The sequence below is a fragment of the Thermobia domestica genome, chromosome 7 (genome assembly GCF_964235325.1).
Source record: "Thermobia domestica chromosome 7, izTheDome1.hap1.1, whole genome shotgun sequence".
Lineage (NCBI taxonomy): Eukaryota > Metazoa > Arthropoda > Insecta > Zygentoma > Lepismatidae > Thermobia > Thermobia domestica.
In genome coordinates this window covers 106,861,467-106,882,123 of record NC_137460.1, presented here as the reverse complement: position 1 = coordinate 106,882,123, position 20,657 = coordinate 106,861,467, and the positions used below count along the sequence as shown (strand labels likewise).

The following is a 20,657-nucleotide window of genomic DNA, read 5'->3' as shown; positions in this document are numbered from 1 at the left end:
ATGGGTGCCATTTTATATCAAAATCACCACCAAATTTACGTAAATAGAAATCCTCTTTACTACAAAAAAACTTTTTAGTTCCTGTAGTAACATTTCTGTCAAATAAAAAGAAGCTAAATGTATCAACAACTTAATATAGCACGCATATGGACGCAGGAGGCTCATTGCCGAGTTTACAAAAGCTCTCCATTGATTTCTGTCCTTAGAAAACTGAACCCAGTTTCTATTTTATATTTCAATCTCTGCGAGAACCATTTTAATATTGTCCTCCCATCTGCGCCTCGGTCTTCCTAACGGTCATTTTCCTATTTGGATTTCCAGTTACAACTTCGAAAGCGTTTCTAATTTCTTCCATTCTGGCTACATAAAATGACTATTTGAGCCTCCTAGACTTGATGACCCTAACAATGTTTGGTAAACGGTATAATATTATGCAGTTCCTCCTTATGAAGTTTCCGCCTTTCCCCATTCCCGTTCATTTTGGAGTTCGAATATTGGTTTAAGAATCTTGTTTTCAAATGCTTTCACTCTGCGATTTTTCCTCAGTCAGTTACCATGTTTCGCAACCATACAGCGCAACAGGCATGATTATCGTTTTATATTTTGAGCTACAAATTCCTCAACAGAATTAGCGACAACAAAAGATTTTTAACTGAATAATAGCATGAAATACCTGCTTTCAGTTGACATCAAACTTTTTAGTGATTATAGTTTTGGTCTGTTAATAATGATCCTAGATATTTGAAAGTATCCACTTTGTCGAAAGAAAATATTATTTGGTATTTGAACGCATCAATAAAATGCAGTATTACGATCCCGACAAACTTCCATTTATTCAATTTTCTCTGCATTTATTTTTAAGCCAATATCCCTGCAAGCGTTAATTAAGATTTCTGTATTCCTTTCTATTATTCTATCATTACTTATTAAATTTACATCATCATCATACGCCATAACCTGGCAAATACAATTCAGCTCTAGGACCTGATTGCTGTTTGATTTTCCTTATCGTGTTCTCCAGAACAAAGTTAAATAATAATGACGACAATGCATCTCCTTGTTTCAAGTCATTCTCAACGTGAAAGCTCGTGAACAAGAATTTCTCTACTCGAACCTTACTTTGGGATTCATTTAAACATATCTTAATTAATCTACCTTTTTCGGTATTGCAAATTCTGTAAGCATGTTGTACTGTACAATGTTTCCCTCCTACCAGTGCCTAAAGTCAATAATTGATGTGCCAGGATGTTGTATTCTCTCATTTCTTTTCAAGTATTAGTCGAATGATAAATAGGTCATCGATTTTACCTAAAACCGTTCTGATAATCTCCAATAATTTCACCTGGGTATGGAGTCAATCTTGCTAATACAATGTTTAAGAGGATTTATTGGATGTTGACAGAAGAGAAACGTCTCGATAACTATTAAATCTGTTTTGTTGCTTATCTTCTGAACTGGAACAATGATTGATTCTCTTCAATCTTGTGGTAATTCCTCCTTGATCTAGATAATGAGTTTGTGTATCTTGCTCTACAATTTTTCCCCTCTAGCTAAAATTAAGTCAACTAGAATTTCGTCTACATCCGGAGATGTGTGCTTATTTTTTTTAAATAGCGATTTCTATTTCTGTCTGGTTAGGTTCTGGAATATACGGTTATGTTGCATGCATTTCACTTTCTCCACGCGCATTAGTTTTTGGCTATGTGTTAAGCAAATCGTCAAAGAAATCTTTCCATCTATTTAAGATTCTATCTGTATTAGTGAAAACTGTTCCTTTAGGTTTCTTTAATATATAAGTACGAAGTTGATAGCCTTTCTTAAGTTCGTTGATGCATTTATACATGTCCCGAATGTGTTTGTTTTCACTATTATCTTCAACTTAAATTAATTTTAACTTTCAAAAGTCACGTTTCTTTGTTCTAAAAGTTTTAAAAGTCACTGCCAGATGACAATGAAACTTTATGTTGTTATTTCTTTCGGATTTTGTAGCCAACGCAGTTTCTTCTGTTTTCTCTTCTCTGCTACTTTAGTACATTCCTGGTTGAACAATGAATGCGTGCTAAGTATTTCTGCGTGCTCCAATATTTCTTTTGCTGAAATTTTAATGTTATCACTAATTTCAACCAAGTATCGTGAACACTAGTGCACTCCGAACCTTCTAAAACCGAGAATATATTCGACACTTCAATCTGGCTCCCCTCTCACCTGACTCTCCTCTATTTTAAAAAAAATTAAACCGCTTCGTTTTCATATATTGAATATTTCCTCTATTCAACGATAGTCTCTCTCTTACTATCACAATCAACTTCTCTGAACGACCGAGCACCAGTTGTGCTAGACTGTTCTTTTCTGTCTACTAAAACATGATCAGTTTGAATATGTGTTTTTCCATCTGATGAAGTCCAAGTATATTTATTTAATATGAATGTCGCGATGTTGGAATTTTGTAATATTAACGATAAGGTTTCTGGATATTGCACAGTTCATGAGTCTAACGCCATTGTCACCTTTCTTTTGCAAACATTTATTCCCTATAATCGGTTTGAAAATACCCTCTGGTCCTACCTTCGCATTGAAACCGCCTAACAGACTTTTCATATGGTATTGCAGGAGATGATCAAATACCCGTTCTATTCTTTCGTAAAAACTGTATTTTTTTAAATCGCTATCCATATTTTCTGTTGGGGCATGTGCATTTAAAATAATATTACACCACCGACCCTTAAGAGAAGTAAAAGAAAATATATTATTAACAAATTCAACCTATGTAATTGCTGATATTACGTATTCGTTTGTGAACGGAAAGCTCTGGTAATTTTTAATTTGTTCCCCGTAAAAGAACGTAAAATTTCCCGACTTGACTCCTCCATTTCCTTCTCATCTAATTTCTCGATATCCCACTAGGTCCAACCTTTATTTCTAAACTTTTTTTTTTTTTCAAATTTTAACGCGCCTGCCCTAAAGAGACTTCTTACATTTCATGTTCCAAATCTTATGTCGATTTTACTTGGCGGAATTCGTGCCAAGTTATCAGTTCTGATCCGAGGATTCTGCGAACTTATCTGAACAATCCTTTTTTTTTTTTTTTTTTTTTTTACAGGATGAGGTTGTTAGCCTCACACCAAATTCTCAAGCTGGATTATCACCCCTTATCTGTCCGCGACTGCTTACTCAGTATATTCACAGCTAACCTCTATATCCCAGAGGCCTTCTCCTCGATCCACAACCTGAGGACGCGCCGTGTCGTGGTGACAGGAAGACCACATTTTACGGAAATTAATATAGCTATATTTCAGAAATACAACAGGTACTGATTATCCGAACGCTGCTTTAAAACACACAGGAACAATCAATATGCTCGCATATATGGATGCATATTAAGACTGAAAGCTTCGATGCCGTAAAAATCGTAAATTAGAGACTAGTGTCAGTATAGTATTACATAAATGCATCGTATGTTTGACTATCCGAACTATTCTTGATGTATCACATTGTTTCGTTTTATAGCTATATAACTTTATAATGTTTTTGTAAGTGATTATACTCTTTACCTGTTCTCTGCCAATAGCAACTATATGAACTTATAATACAAAACTGAAATACAGAAGAATAAAATAAAAATAATAATGTGATATTTCGCAGGGTATCCTATGTAAAGGGCGCCTTGTATTCTTCACAGATTCTGTACTACCAGTCAGTATTTGAATTTATTAAACAAAGCTGGTATACAGGATAACTAAACACACTTATCTATAATGTGATGTTTCATAGGGCACCTTATGTAAAGGGCGCACTGTACCTTTCACGGGTTCTTCACCAATAGTAATTGTGTGTATTTATTGTACAGAACTGTGCTATACAGAAGTGTAAATAAAATCGTTCATCTTTGATGTGGTCTCGGAAGGGTGCCTATTGTAAACGGCGCACTGCACCTTTCACGGGTTCTTTACCAATAAAACTGTAAGAATTTATTACTAAAAACTTGTACCATTAATAGTGTGATATTTCGGAGGGCGCACCGGGACACGTCCCGGTGTCCCGGTGGGCCAGCATGGGCCTGGATCCATCCTATGGAGTGATAAAATGCGCTACCACACTGAGAAAAAATGTAGATGGCGTACTTAAAAAGGTAGGTTACATGCCTAATTCCTGTAGTTTTTGGACTTAACGTACAAGAGATGTATATCACTGAAAACGCATGTTTTATAATACTTTCCGCATAAGAATTCCATTTGTACGTACTTTTCGTATGAAATAATATAGGCAGACAGGATCTCACATACAAATGGACGTATATAACATATAGCTGAGGAATGTAACATAAGTATCTGCATGTGATATACGGAAGACTGTTAGATGTCGGACGTCCTGCAACGGCATGATGTAACATCAAAGGGCAGTGCGTACCATATGGACGACGTATGCTCCATACTGACTTCTGTAGTAAGCAAGAGGATTCCGTGCATTTGTACAATATACCGCTGTCCGGAAAATGGATTTTTTTCAGTGCAGATATGGCGATCCGATGGACGTGTGTGAGTGCGGTGTATGCCTAGAGAACGCTGTTTATAGGACTATATCATATCCACAGTGAAATTCTGCGAAGGTGGCATAGTGTGTTCCTGCTTTTCGTGATATGGCATTGTTGTTCGAGGAAACATGAGTGTCGAAGCGCACCAAACAATTCTAGAGAATTCTGTGCTGCTGACATTATGGGCATAATTCGGTATTGGCCCATGCCTTCTCCATGTCATAGAGTACACTTCATAAACACGTAGTTCAAGGACATGGGTGTGGATAAACTTGATTGACCAGTCCAAAGTCCAGATCTCAACACTATTAAGCACCTTTAGGACGAGTTGGAACGTCGTTTGAGAGCCAGGCTATGCTGCCCGAAAACACCACTGAACTGTTTGCCACTTTGCAGAACGAATGAGCCAAGATACCCGTCAACATTTATCGCAAATTGATGGAAAATCTTCCTCGAAGGGTTGCGGACGTCATTGCGGCAAAAGGTGGCTCAACAGAGTACTAATATGGTGCTGCGAGATTGAATTAACGTATAGGTGTCCGGTGATAAACGGCAACATAATGTATAGTGCAAGGTTTTTTAAAATGAATTTTGATATTGTATTTTAAACTTTCTGGCAATTTTTCCGGAGTTTCCATTTTCCTCCTGAAATCGCGACAATAACTTAATCGTGTACAATAGCAAAAGAATGAGAAATTGGCCATGTAGTGCTCTTTTATTATGACAATCTTGTAAAAGTACTTGTACTGCAGAAAACCAGCCATATTTCCTTTTCCAACAACTACGGTCACTATACGTGAGCATTTAGCAGACATATCCGTGCTTTGAGCGCAAAAATTTCCATACCGATATATTTTCCGCAATTCCCTGATTTGTCCACATTTTCTAACCTTAAGTGTATTGTCTTCCTAACGTGGTCTATCGCATTGGTAACAGTTTCTCAATGAAAAATGTAGTAGTATTTTGGTATTCACAGTCGGTTTCCGTTTCTTTCTGCCTACTGTTCTATGAACATATTCCGTCATATTTACATATTTAAATGGTTAAATCTAGACACGCCTTATCTATTTCTTATTATTTTGCTTATTAGCTTGATAAGGGTAACGAGTTAGCCAAATGGAAGTGAGTCAGCACTTTGGCATTTGAGAATATAGTAATCTCCCAACAACTCTATCACCCAATGACGTCACGTATGGATAACAGCAGCTACTCCACAAAACAAACGTAGTAACTCATTAAATATGTAGCACTTTATTTCCTTGAACGTAATTGTAAACGTTACATACGAAGGTCAAAGTGACAACTAAATACATCGAAACTATGGTTCTTATGTTTCCTGAATATTTGAAAAGTGAAAATGAAGAAGATGAAATATTAATTATATAGAGAAAGTTCTTTTTCCACTGTGATGGAGTTGATAGTTATCCATTTCAATATAGGCTCCATATCTCTCTCTTTCAAAATTGGTCTCCAATGTTTACGAAGATACTTTCTCGCCAAAAGAGTAGGCCCTAAATGCACATCACCAGCGTCAACATTTTTAATGTTTAATGTCAGAATAAACACAATATTCTGATTGGTCAAATACTCGCCAGAGACTAACGCTGCAAGAGCCATTGAGGCATTAGGACTAATATTTTGCAAGTCTTCGATAAGTACAACTTTATCCCTTTTTATCTCTTCAAACGCATGTTCGAACAAGATTGGTCCCGAATTTGGTAAAGAATAATCTTCACCTAGAAGAGGCAAACATTGACCAATCTTGTTTTGATTCAGAAGTGACTTGCACATTTTTCCCAGATAGATGCCGAAATAGCGACCAGTGTTTTTACTTCCAGGTGGTGCCACTATCAATAACACAGCTGGATACCATGCTTTCTTCACAACAACAGGTTTCAATACGCTTTCAATAGTGTCCCAGCTTTCCTCTCCTTGGACAGGAAATGATGCCTTCAAGTTTTGTATCTGAAGATGTAGAAGATTTTCTTCAACTCGGCTAACATTAATCACGAAGTACCAGAGGCCAACGAACATGATCAGAGATAAAAGATAGCACAATATTTCCCTCTCCTTGTGTGCCATTTTCCTACCTATGGAGAAACAGAAAATATATAGCCTATATATTTAAGTATCAATGAAAAAGATTACCTATTACCCCTAGGGTGACCAGGCATACTGATTTTCACAGTACAGTGCTATTTTCCAAAGAGTTGACCTACGTGTTGCAAGACTCCTAGAAAATCAAGAAATGTCCTTCATTTAAAAACAAATTGTAAAATATTCTGTTAACATATTTGCAATACTTTAATGTTTCATTCTTTATTCACATTTCGAATCATAAGCATTCTTTTTCTGAATAACAAACCGCTGTTTTTCAACACTCGTCAAAAGATTGCAGTATTGTTAGGAAAGAAAAACAATCAATAAATCATTGTTTTGAAACACATTCTTTTCACTGAGAAAGCCTTGTTAAGATGTTTGTAAGGCAGGAAAGGTTTCTTACGTTATGACAGTAATGAAAACGACCACAAGTACATACTGTATATTAATTACATGAGTAATTAATTATGGTACAAATGAAATTATTTAATTACATTATTACTTGATTATAATACAAATGAATTTGATTTGCCCATTTGCGACTTTCGATGCGGAAAATTTTCGCTCTCTTCAGTAGTGTTAATCAGTGTGACCACCGCTAGTACCTTCGTACTAGATCTAGTGCCTTTTATAATATTTTAGTGTTCTAATACGTTTACCAACAAATTTAGTACTTTTCTCCTCCTATTCTTTTCTCAGAAATACATTTCGGAGAGAAAAAGAAATCTCAGGAAAATTTGGCAATGTACAAAAATGTCACTGTTAAGGATGTCGGGAGGAAACAGATCTATCGATTTTGTGCTGTAACTTATAGTTCATTCTATTGGGGAAACTAAGAAGTACAACATTGTCAAAGAACGAAGGATTAAAACTAATAAATGACCACAGTAAACAATATTACATATTTGGTAATACGTTTAAACAAGTAAAACTCGATTTTCTCAATAAGCCCATTTTATGATATTTTCTTGTTTTCTCCTGACATCCTCTATATTTGTCATACTTGTGTTACTTTAGTGGTTTTACAGTGAAACCTAATACGACAATTAAGCAGGGATTCCGCTAGCGGTAAAGTCAAAACTAGGAGGGTGTAAGTGGTTTGCTCGGTTTGTATCGAATTTTGACGTTAAAAATTTGAAGTTGGATGTTCTTTCAAAAATGTGGAAATCACACTCATTATATACTTATATATTAGATTAAAAACATATACATTGAATGTGTTAAAAGTTTCAATATGTAAAATTGAAAAAAATGAATGTCGGAATGCTAACTCTGTACAAACACACGGAACGTGAAGCGAAGCTATGTGGCACGAAACGAAGTGGCGCGTTCTGTGTGTTCGTTCCGATCTCGAGGATATTCTCTTCTAATTTTCTCGTGCCGCTTCGCCTTCGCGCCAAGTGTTCGTAATCTTAGTTACTCGTGTTTTCGTTTACGATAATCGCATACGTAATTGTTGGCTGTATCGACATCACACACTCTGTATGGTCCCATTCACTGCACAAAACACATCGATACCACAAGTCATTGGCTTTTCCAAAATCACCACAAATTTTGCAACGTTCATTAGTTTCTTCTACGATCAAAGCACGGCCTTGTCCCAGTTCTAAGTCTATGTCATCCAATTCATCAATATCAAAAACAATTTCTTCATACTCAGTGTTTGACTCAGACGACTCTGAAAGTTGTCTTTTCCATATCAGCTTCTTCTTGATACTTTTCTTTTCACACGGACGTTTATGGTGCTTCGCTACTTTATTCAATTTATTTTCACTTCCTTCTTGTTTCTTCTATTGTGACTCTGCTAACTTGCGTTTAATAGGCATACTGCTCAAAATTTCTAAATGTTGTCCTGGTAACAGAGAATTCTTTACAGATTTGGTATCCACTTTCCCTTGACGTAATCCCACTGGGGCAAAGGCAAGGAAAGAATTACTTCCTGCATCAGATGTTGAAGGAACAGGACCGTCAGGATTTGGATGATTTTGTTCTTCAGGATTTGGAAGGGGGTTTGTCGCACTAAGTCTGTACTATTTAGAATGCTACATGATTTGTTCGAACTACAACCTGCCGATGTTGAAGGCACAATATCATCATGACTTGGATTTTTTTCACTAAGTCTTTATCTACATTGTTTGGAATGTCATATGATTAGTTAGAACCTTTAGGGGGAGACAGAATCTTCAGCAATAACTAGTGTGACGTCCTGAACGGAAGGAAGATCATGACCCCGGAATTTGTCAGAGTTAAAGGGAAATATCCCTTTAGAGCGGAAATCTGAAACAGCTTTCTCCCTTATGACAACTTTCATGAAAGTTTTATTTAAGAGTTCAGCCAAATCATATTCTGTTACTCTCTCATGGCCAGCTGTAGTTAAATGAAGATCATATTCCCTATACAATGCATTTTTCAGGGGACTCAAAAATGTTACATCGAGCGGCTGCAACCTGTCCGATGTGTGAGGTAGCAGATATACCATATGGATCTGGTTATTCCTACAGAGATCATAACTCTCAATTGAAATATGTCATGGTTATCTAAATAAAGGAGCACTGGGTCACTTGTTGTGGATTTTGCATTTGTTTGAAAATGAACTAGCCACACAATGAACAATTGTACATTTCGCCAGCCATTTTTGGAACACTTATAAAAACACCCAATAGGACCATTCCTTTGCAACTGAGGTATCATACGTTTCCGCGGATAAATGAGCATTGGAAGAATATAAAATCCAGCAGCGTTGACAACAAAAACGCCAGTTATTGTACGCTCTTTTTCTGCTGAAGTAGCAGCACCAATCCTCTTCACATCTTTCCGAGCTTAAATCTGTGGGCACTTCTTTGGGACTACGGTGATGCCAGTCTCATCCATGTTGTAGATTTACCTTGGCTCAAATTTAAAGTCATTCATAACTTTCTGAAGGTTTGAGAAATATAGCTTCGTTTTTTCTTGCTTGAACGTAGTAATTCTATTTAAACTTGTCCCTTCAGCTTGTCGTAGAGCTACGTCGGAATTTCGTTTTAAAAATTTGTACAACCAGTCTTTACCTGCTACAGACTTTTCCCTATTGAAAGATTGTGGAATTTCATTATCTTCTGCATATGTAAATGCCATACGTTGCAATTCTTTTGGAGTTAACCCGTAGAATAACTTTACCAGCATTAAAATATAGTCCTTCAATTCTGTTTCCACTTCAGCAGAAAACGTTGATTTTCTTCCAAGCCGTGTTGGAGTAGGCATAGCATGATTTTCTACAAGTTTTCCAGCAAAGTAGACTCAGGTACGTTGAAGCATCTGCCACCTTCCCGAATTTTTCTTCTTTCATTTTTGATAGCATCCAAAGCGTTTCTTAAACTCTCCTGAGAGTAGGAATTCTCAGTTTTTCTGTTGTAATTTCTGGGCATGCGCGAACAAACTTGAAACCTTGGTATCAATACATGTTTTACCTTTAACGTCATTTGGGGGAATTGTACGCACTCAATTATAACTTATAAACCAAGGAATCGTGCGCACCCTTTCTCCGAAGCGCACCATTCCCTCACACCATGATTCCCCACCCGCACGATTCCCCCACTCTCCCCTACTCGATTTCAGAAATGCAGAAATATTTGGATCGAGTAAATTATTTTACAGTATATAGAGGCGCTTCAAATCATATGTCTACGAAACTGTTTTTATTGTTGGTTCAAAACTTCATCCTGCGAGGGGAATGCAACTTAATGTTCTCGACTTTCAAGATCAGTCTGATGAAAGGTATAACATTGTGTTCATATATATTTTTCAGATGTTAACGGAGTATAAAATTGAAAGGAAGGTCGTAGATTTGTGCGCTAATAATACCAACTGAAACTTTAGTGGTGCAGCAAGGAACGTTGAGAAGAATGTTTACAGTATTCTTCAGAATTCTGTAAATAAACCAATTTTGGTGTTAATTATAATGTACACATGGTGAATAATTGTATACAAACTTCCCTAGATTGTTTACCATTTTGTATAGGTGGTGTAGTTCAGATAATATGTTCATACTTTTACATATATATCGTATGTGAAGCTACATAGCTTGAATGTTATGACTTCGTGGAAGTCGAAAACTCGAAAGTCCTTTCCCTCAGTAAAACTAGATGGATTTCTTTGTTGCCAGGTATAGAACGTGTACTGAAACTTTTTTCAGCTCTAAAATCATATTCCCTAAGATAAGTGTCTCACAATCATTGAAATGTTTTTCAATGAGAATTTTGAGTTGAGTTGATTTTGAGTTTAACGCCCCTTTCAGCAGCGAGGCAATATGAGACGGGACCTAATGATTAACGTGGAATCCGAACCACATAAGCTTCCGCCGGGAATCGAAAGCGGGTCTCCCACGCCAAAGGCGCGTAGGCTAACCGCTTAGCCATGAAGGAGCTCTCAATGAGAATTTTGACTGAATTTTGACTCTATTTTATCCACAGCTAGGCATCACTTTCGCCCGTAGTAAGTGAACAATTAAATGCCTGTAACTTTTCCCCAAATGTGTGTATCTCAAAACTAGCTTCACCATTGCCTTCCTGATTAAATTGTAGCCCGAAATTATGTATCATATTATCATATTCCCATTTAAAAAGTTTGACCCTAATTCAAAATGGCGGGTTTCAAGATGGCTGCCGTCAAGGTCATACCTACAATACAACTTTCCCCTAGGTCTTATAAGTATCTACATGGTTGTTCTTTCATTAACGCTCCGTTTACAAAGGTTAGTAAGGGACTTCTGCACTAACCTCTAATAACCACATCACAACTCTTAAAAAATATAAAAAATAGAAAATACGCACCATGGCAAAAATTTCTGTCATCACAAATAATACACAAATTAAGAATAGAATCAAGTCTAGAGAGATGTGTTGGTGCGGCTATGGCCCATATGGGGGAGCAGTATTCGATCTTGGCATAGCCAGATTGAATTTAGCATAGCTAGATACACAGTTCCACAAAGTATGGAAATTATTCTGCTTTATTATCAAAATGAAAGTTGACTTTCATAGAGGTTTTGTGCATTGCAAAGAATGTATTATCAACATAATTGATCTACAGAACACTTGATTTTCTGATTTGCGCATATAAAAATCCCCACTAAGTTCACTAAGTATATTCTCAGAGCATCATAAATATGGTGTGGTTTTGAGGCCAATGGTGTGATCTTTTTCGGAGGAGAGAACATGACAATTAAACCATTACGCTTTTTGTCTCTTCAACTGACAAATTATGACATAAATCATATTTTACCCAACCAGATCATGCAACTTGTCACATGCTTCACCAAACTCTTGACTTGTTGCACGAAAAAATCTCCAGACCTATTCTGACCAGAAATAGTGAAATTAACTGGTCGTCCAGATCATATAATCTCATCCTCACGAATTATCTTCTATGCGGTTACCTCAAAGCTCTAGCCTGTGAGAATATGTCAGGAATAATTTATGAACTGAAACGGAGCATTGAATGCACCATTTCAAAGTTACCGCTCACTATGTGTGCAAAAGTAGACCTGGAAAGTTCATGTCACACATCAAAGCAGAGGAGGACATTTGAATGACATTATCTTCAGATCATAGTGCTATTGATTACTTTTCATAATAAAAATAATCATAGAACATTATTACCAGTTGTTTTCATTCTATCCCACTGCAAAGTTCAAACGTTACTTTTAATAAACTTCATGTATATTATGTTAATTTATATCATGTTACATTACTATGTTTATTTTCTTTTTTAAAAAAATAAATACTATACTATTTTTTTTTTTTTAAAAAAAGTAACACATTATTAAACAAAGATTCATAATTACAGACTTCATAATTTTCGTTGTGCTAAATTTCGTTCCATGTTTTGCATTTAAAACTTTTTTTTTTTTTTTTTTGCTTTAGAAAGAATTTATCACATCAAATATTTACCAAAGTTCTTACTCAGTTACAGATTCCTGATATTTAGTATAGATTTCTTTATCAGGAGATTCGTACACAACAAGATGATTTTCCTCGGGGTATATCAAGATAGACGTCTGGAATATGGTTTTTACTATTTCTTCAAGAACTTCCTCTTGAATATATGTAGCCCACGTTGTAGCCAAATAAGCACAAGCTAACTCGTTTGGATTCTTTTTCAAGTCGTACTCTCCTTCATGCTTTGCTGACAGTGTTAGTAATACGAGGCCTCTAATAGGGATTACATTCAAATTAGTTAGGGATAACAATGCAGGAGCAGTGTCAGCATTCATGTTTTGAATATTATCTATAATGACTACTTTGTTGAGTTTCAGTTGGTGAGAAACATCTTTAATAAATTCAGCCCCATTAGTATAATATCCTGCTTTGATGGCCTTCCTTGTATTTGAAGGAGCGACGAACAAAAGCTTGCGAGCTACATTGACTATTTCTGCAGTGATTTTCCGCATGGTATCCATACTACTTGGAGGAGCTACGAACAATATTATTTCTGTTCCTCCAATATCTGCCAGTATTGGTGACATTACCTTCCTAACAGTTTTCCATGTGGCAATACATTGCGATTTAAAGAGCAAATTCAAATTTCTAAGTTCCTTCCACGATTTTCCTTTCATGAGTTTTAACAGAGCCACTTTCTCTCGAAATTCCTCCGGTGTATAACTATCACAAACCGATACTTCAAAACTTTTGTTCTGTGCTGTGAAATTTCCAGAAGCAATCTGTTGATCCCTTGGAATTCGTGGAATATCTGGTACCTTCCTTGTAAAACATTTAGCATACGCTACATCACCATAAAATCCAGATACTTCTTTTTCATCTTCTTCTACTAGTAGTTCTTCCTGTGGAACGTATCCTGTTAAACCAAGCACTTCTTCTTGAGGGATCACAACATCATCATTGGTGTCCTCAAACTGGTCTTCACTAATTTGCACTCTGTTGTCAGCCCGTGTCATTATTGCAATTGATAACAATCCAAGTATGATCCTATAACCTCTCATGACTTCTAGTTATGTTTTCCCCCAGAACTCTGTAATTGAAAGGAGAAAACCGTAAGCAGAAGCGTTTTCTGTTTCTGATCCTTTTATCCAACAATAGCATTTGTTTTAGTGTCAGTTATCCAAACTCCAGAATAAAAATCAGGACGTTATATATTTAGTTTCACTTTAAATGATAAAAGTGTGTAGAAAATTTACTACAATGAAACAACTAAAGTCTGACAAGAAAAATCAAGATTTGGTTCAACGTTGTCTTTGCTATCATTTCGGGTTAAATTTTCCCAATTAGCTACTGCACCCACTTTTACCTTCACGATTTTGTCTAACTTCGTATGTATCTCCAATTGCTAATAAAGCTCAATACACTAACAAATCTTACAGTCTGATTACGAACGATTGCAACGTAAGATATTAGTTATCTTGAATAACTCTCACATACCTAACAAAGGAACGCGTTTTATCATAAACTTGTATTCTTAAATGGTACAGTTTTATTCAAAGGTATATTAATTTCCCCCCCTTAGACATAAAGGTAATCGTGGTTGCCCATACAATATATAATTTCATGTAATTAAGTGCCCACATATCACGATTTTCTTCTTAGTTACTTACAATCAAGAATATATATACTGTATACGTTTGTTAAAATATATATGAACCTTGAGAAGAACTCTTCTAATTTAAGACTACTTCCAATAACTATCCTGAATGGTGAACTGTAGCCTACAAAAATGTGCAGTGAAAAGGACATCAGCATAGCTTGAAGGGTTCGGAAGAAATTCTCAATTCTTTCAACATGGATCATAAATCTTCACACAAATACAGAACTTATGAAAATTATGATTATGTAGACTACATGAGTTATAGTTACTTCGTCTTTGTAATAAACTTGAGCATGGTATGTAACATATATATGATGAAATGAAGTGCAGGTAATGGAACACAAGTATATATTCGTATACAAGTATGTTGGTTCGTCCGTAGGATTTTATATTTACTTTCCTGGAAAGGTAAAACTCATAACAAGGCCAATAATGAGAATTACAAGAAAGTCTTTTTAAAGAAAACCGACTGTGAAATTGACTTTGCAACAAAGATTGCGCATTATGCAACTATTTTAACCCATTTCAAACAATGGAGGAAGTTCTCGATTCAATCCATTTATACATATTTTGTGTTCTTTTTTTAATTAATTATTTATTTATTTTCTTTTAAAAAGTATACTTTCCTGGTGGTCCCATGTACATTTCTCTAGGTCCCGATTGATGATAATACTTGAAGCTTAGCTAGACTATGAAATATCTGAACGGATCCCGGGTTAATTGCACCCAAGTAATGTGCTTATAGGCAACCATACATTCTTTACTGTGATTATGGTTGCATAACAACACAGTGGTTGTACTGCAAAATTTCGTTATACTATTCGAATTACTGTTTAAAAATGAAAAAAATGGATGACATGTGTGAAGTTAGTTAAGATTTGTTGAAAAAAAAGGTTCTGTTAGTTTTATAAAGAAAAAAAGTAAGACAATATCGCTGAAAAAGTTCAGTAAGAGTGTACACAATGCAATTATGTGATTTACGAATGTAATTAGAGACATGTAAATAAAGCTACGAATTTCGCTTGATTCACGCACCGTAACAAAACATTTTGTTTATTCATTACTGTATTATGTAATAAATGTAACTGATATGAATTGTTTTATTTTTCTTACACTAAAAATGGAAATCGCTAGGCAAAGCAACGTTTATTTTTAAAATAATAAATGTGTGACAGTTCCGCGAACTAACTGAACATATTGGGTTCATCAGACACTGTAAAACAAGAAAGAGTTCCATCTAAATATAACAGGATCCCAGAAAATGGTTCTGAACGCTGATTGGCTGATCAAAACAGATTCAGCCAATCATGACAAAAGTTGCCAAAAATGAAACTAAACACAACAAATCCATTTCCCTTCCTACTCCAGTGGAAAACTAAGCTACAAATTAAGGCTTTCCAATAACTTTCCTTGTTCGTCAATTTTAAGTTCTATATTCCAATTCATGACACAGTTTTTCATGGATTTGTTCATTTCTGGTGCTTGGTATCCCTGGTTCACTCCCAGCATCAATCAAGTGGACTTTATAGTGGACAAATACTGTTCGTGGGTTTTCTCAGAGTGTTTCCGTTTTCCTCCCATTTTCATCATTCGAGCATTACCATCCATCTCATCATCACAGCCTCCCTTAGCCTCGAAGCATAATAGTGGGACGTTAAACTCCAAAACAGAAAAATTCAATAATACACTTTACAGTACCACGCGAATACCAATAGCTACATTCAAAATAGTATGGTCAATTTATAAATGTCACAAAACTAAATAGAATTTTACACTGTCATTTTAATATAGTGAGCTACTTCTAACAAAAATCACTTGCTACATATTCTTAGTTTCAACGGTACTACCGTGTTACTCTGTCAGTAGTAAAAGCACTAACTCCTGATATTTTATGTAGAAGATTATTTTATCGTTTTATAATAAAAAGAACTAATATTCTAATGATTATATTTTGTTTATTATTAATGTGAAAGACATCTGTAAATAGGTCTATAGCGCAAACGGAAGATCTGCCTCTGGTTGTTGTTGAGTGACCGGCAGGGACAAAAGTGGGTCTGAAAATGTGTGGCGGACGGATGACGTCACGCCGTCCCCCATGACTATCTTTGCCCATTGTAATTTCTTAGGAAGTAGAGGGACACCATAGATATTTTTAGAAGTGGGGTAACGGCGTCTTCCCGCATTCTCCCTCACTTTTACCCCTGGTGTCAGGATACTTTGTTCTCTTATTTTTAAATGATTTTTTTTTCTGGCAGAGCAAACATTTATGGCTTCCTGTTACATTACCAAACTTTGTAAAAGCGTATGATAGTAATATATTTGGTCTTGCGAAATATTAATACTACTTTCAGTAACGGTATTGCGTCCAACACGATGAATTATATATGATACTAACAAATTTGGGACATTATATTGGACTGAAATTCTGCGAAAACTATATACATTATTTATTTGAAATTATCTACAGTGAATTCTCATCTTCAGATCTATATTAAAGTTATATATATATATAATCTATTTCCTTTTAGCGCAACTAACAGTTCAGTTTCATTTCAGACATAAAAGAATTTCTATTTTGTGTTGACTCATTTCCTTTTATCTATTTCTTAATAAACCTGCGGATTGTTTCCTTTGTCCACGTTCCAAGAATCACCTTATTTGACGTTAATCTACCCACTGCATTTTCATCATCCACCTGGCAATTTATTGAACTGAGATTACAATGACCGAGGCCGTCGAACAAAAACGACGGAATGATGAGGCTATGGAGACAAGTTATGTTACGACGAAGATGTAGACGCGCGGATCACAATTTTTTAGTCTTAAAGTCTAAATTTAACCACGGTAAGTAAGGGTAATATCTGTATATATGTCTTTGGATATTTGAATGAATCTTTAAGTTTTATACGTCCCACGATTATGCCGGCTAGCCTAAAGGAGACGGTGATGATGAGAAATGAGTTAAATAGTGGAATGAAGAAAGTCGGAGGAAACGGGAGAACCCCTGAGAAAACCCACGCATAAGGTGCTTGTCCACCACAAAGTTCTTTGGATATTTGACAAGAATGACTCGACATTTAGGAGAGCATCCGTATATTGATTAAGTTCACCGTCGCTGAAACGCTAGTTTTTCTCTACATCCGCGCGCCGGACTTCTATTCTAGCCATCTGGCCATCGATTAGATAGAGGACATGTACCAGAGAGATGACAACAATAGGCCGAAGGAGTCATCGTTGGAGAATCGCCGAGGGCAAGTGCTGTGTAAATTATTGCTATCCCAAATATATCCTTATCCACTTTCACCCTTTTTCGATGCCTTTACAAAGCATCCCAGGTCCAGAACTCATCACGTCTGCTCTATAAATGTTAGTTTACAAAAGTCCTGGGATATCATGTTCTATGTAGTTTTGAACATTTGTTTTAAGTTGCCTATACAATCCCACGCTATAATTACCCCCCCCAAAAAAAAATACTATATTGCTTTCGTCGAAATAGTTCCTTCAGGTAGATGTTGATGCGTTCGTTAATACCATGTGTGTATGAACATAAGTTATAAAGGAAGGAAGGGTCTACAATGCATTCGGTGAATTTCTACAAGACGTACATCTCTTTAAAATACTTTGTCATATTTTTTATAGATCCTAAACAAGTGTTTCCACCTGGGATATAATATTTCAAAGCGAAAAGGTTTTCCATTTTTCTTTAATATATGTATAGTTTCTTCTCAATAATTCATTCGATGTTTACGAAACTATCCAAAGTTGTTGGTGATATCACAGAGTATTTTAGATGATGATTTTAAATCCGTGCGTACTTCTAGTTTGTAAAGACGGGATCCAAACTAATGAAACAGAAGATTTCTGTTAGGGAATTTAATAATTTTCCCTCAATTTTAACTTAATTAACCATCTTATTTAGAAGTTAGTTGAAAGCATTTTAAAACCAAATAAAACTAATACAATAAGGCCAAATTCATTAAAATACCATAATTCTAGTAGCAGAGACAGACGATTATATGAAAACATCTGCCTTTCACAAAAGGTGTCTAAATAGGAAATAGATTTTAATAATATACTATAAAATGAACAGTAACGGAACATTTTGATGTTCATGTTCGTCAATAGTACATAAAATTGACTTGCTTCTGACGATTTTCAAGTCTGTGACAAAAGTCCTGTTGACTAGTGTACTGATTTAGAAATATTTTAATCTTTACTACCTGGGAAGATCAGAAAGTAAGGTTCCAAGGTCGATATTTCTGGAGTTTCGTCTGTTATAAAGGAACGAGAACTGTGTGGTAATTTTAATACATGAAGTTGGCAACTGTGCAGAGTTTCAGCCACCCGACACCTACGGCGCAAGTTGTAGGTAAACAAATGGCGATTCGTTTGGAAAACTGGTCTCGCGAAGAAGTCCACTCAGTTATTCGATTTCTGCCGGCGGAACACATAACCGCGGCTGAAATTCTTCGGCAGCTGGTAGAGGTTTACGGAGAGACTGTAATGTCCGACAAACTTTGGGAGGCGATTTCTTATATGAAATGAAAGAAAAAAGTTCTAATAAATATGGGCCGAAAAGTGCCTCCTTTCAGAGTTATGATCCATTGAAAATTCGAAAAATCATTTTTCAAACTATAGGACTATAGTACCTATCCCAAGCGGTTCAAGGAATTATCAGGAACTGGTATACGCTCTATCTAAATATCGATGTTTCAGAAGTCACCGGTACCAGCGAAACGAACGCACCACTAGTACTTAAAGGAGTATTCCTATACTTCAACTTCCATTTTACAGTTCCTTTCACCCATAACGGAGGATGGTAAAACATGGATATTTAGATAGAGAACATACTAGTTCCTGTGTAATTCCTTAAACCGCTTCGGATAGTTTCTAAGTTAGGGAGTTTTTAAAAATGATTTTTCGAATTTTCAATGGATCATAACTCTGAAACGAGGCATTTTTCGACCCATGTTTATTAGAACTTTTTTTCTTTCATTTCGTATAAGGAGTCGCCTCCCAAAGTTTGTCGGTGGAGTTACCTACCACCCTATATACATATTTCATTGCAGACTTTGTAACCTCACTTTCTGATCAACCCGTGTACTTATGTTTCTAGGTAGCGCATTTTCATCAGGTTTAAACGTACAATCACATGAGAAATTAAAACATAAAAGGTCTGTTCTAGGAAAAGCACCCAAAGATAATCTTACCGTGAAGTTTCTTCGCTTCAAAGATGTCTTTAGAGAGATCAGCACCGTTTGTTCTTAGGGCAGTGAGGAAAGTCGGTCGAAGCTCAACGTTTTACAAAGTCGGAGAAGAAACAACTTGGTTGAGAACATTAACATCATGATTACATTCACTTCGCAAACACTGGTTTTTTAAACCGAAGATTTTGAATTTTATAATAAACATATGTTCTATATTGTTTCATAGGAACATTCCCTTCCAACAATGACATTTTTGCTCGTTAGCTTGGTGTATAAGATTATTGCTGTAGAAAATTATGATGACCAGAAAAGAAAAAAACTAAGAACTAAAAATAAGAATCAGAGTGCGTATGACCCTTTTGGCTACTATGGATCTGTTCATAATTGTGACATCCAACATTGCATGAAAGATTTTGAATGTCGCCTTAAAATTTATTTATTTTATAAGTATTAGGAGATATACTTTCCGAAATAGTCATATAGTTAGTTTCGTTAGAAAGTGCAGAATAATTCAGAGAAAAGACGAGAAGTATCAATAAGGGTTTTAAAATCTCTGAACTAAAATAACATAGGATAGTACAATTTATTCTAATAGTAAATTATTAACTAACTAACTCTATGGCGTATGGAACTCGGAGGTTCAATGCCGCGTTCACAAATACTCTCCACTGACTTCTATCCTTAGCCAACTGCATCCAGTTTCTACTTTGTATTTCTATCACTGCTAGATCCATCTTAATATTGTCCTCCCATCTGCGCTTAGGTCTTCCTAATGGTCATTCTCCGATTGGATTTACCGTTAAAATTTTGAAAACATTCCTACTTTTCTCCATTCCGGCTACATTACCAACATTCCGGCTACATTACCTAAGCCTCCTAGAGTTGATGACTCTAACAGTGTTTGGTAAACGGTACACATTATACAGTTCCTCGTTATGAATTTCCCGCCATTCCCCATTCCAGTTCCTCTTGGTTCGAATAATCCATCTAATTAAAAGCAGAGACTTTTGGCTGACTGAACTGAGATGTATTGAGAATTTAAAAAAAAAAAAAAAACGGGATTGAATGAAAGAATGGGGATTTCCACTAAAATACGAATTTATTACTTACATTCAAAAATAAATGTGGAACATTGGTGTAAAATGTTTCTTAAAATATTTCTACAAATGGTTTTCAATATTTGGAGAAATCAGAGAGAAATATCTGAATTATCCGCGAAAAAAATATTGATTACACATCATAGA

At 35.7% G+C, this 20,657-nt stretch overlaps 1 protein-coding gene across 1 annotated transcript; it reads right to left on the bottom strand.

Moving 5' to 3' along the window:
* Positions 1 to 12,459: 12,459 nt before the first annotated feature.
* On the bottom strand, positions 12,460 to 19,643 carry LOC145690303 (uncharacterized). The gene is made up of 2 exons (XM_081765079.1): positions 19,417 to 19,643; positions 12,460 to 13,636 (listed from the first exon to the last, which is right to left on the bottom strand). The coding sequence occupies exon 2, from the start codon at positions 13,605 to 13,607 to the stop codon at positions 12,567 to 12,569; it is 1,041 nt and encodes a 346-aa protein (XP_081621205.1). The 5' UTR covers positions 13,608 to 13,636; positions 19,417 to 19,643; the 3' UTR covers positions 12,460 to 12,566.
* Between the last annotated feature and the right edge of the window lie 1,014 nt (positions 19,644 to 20,657).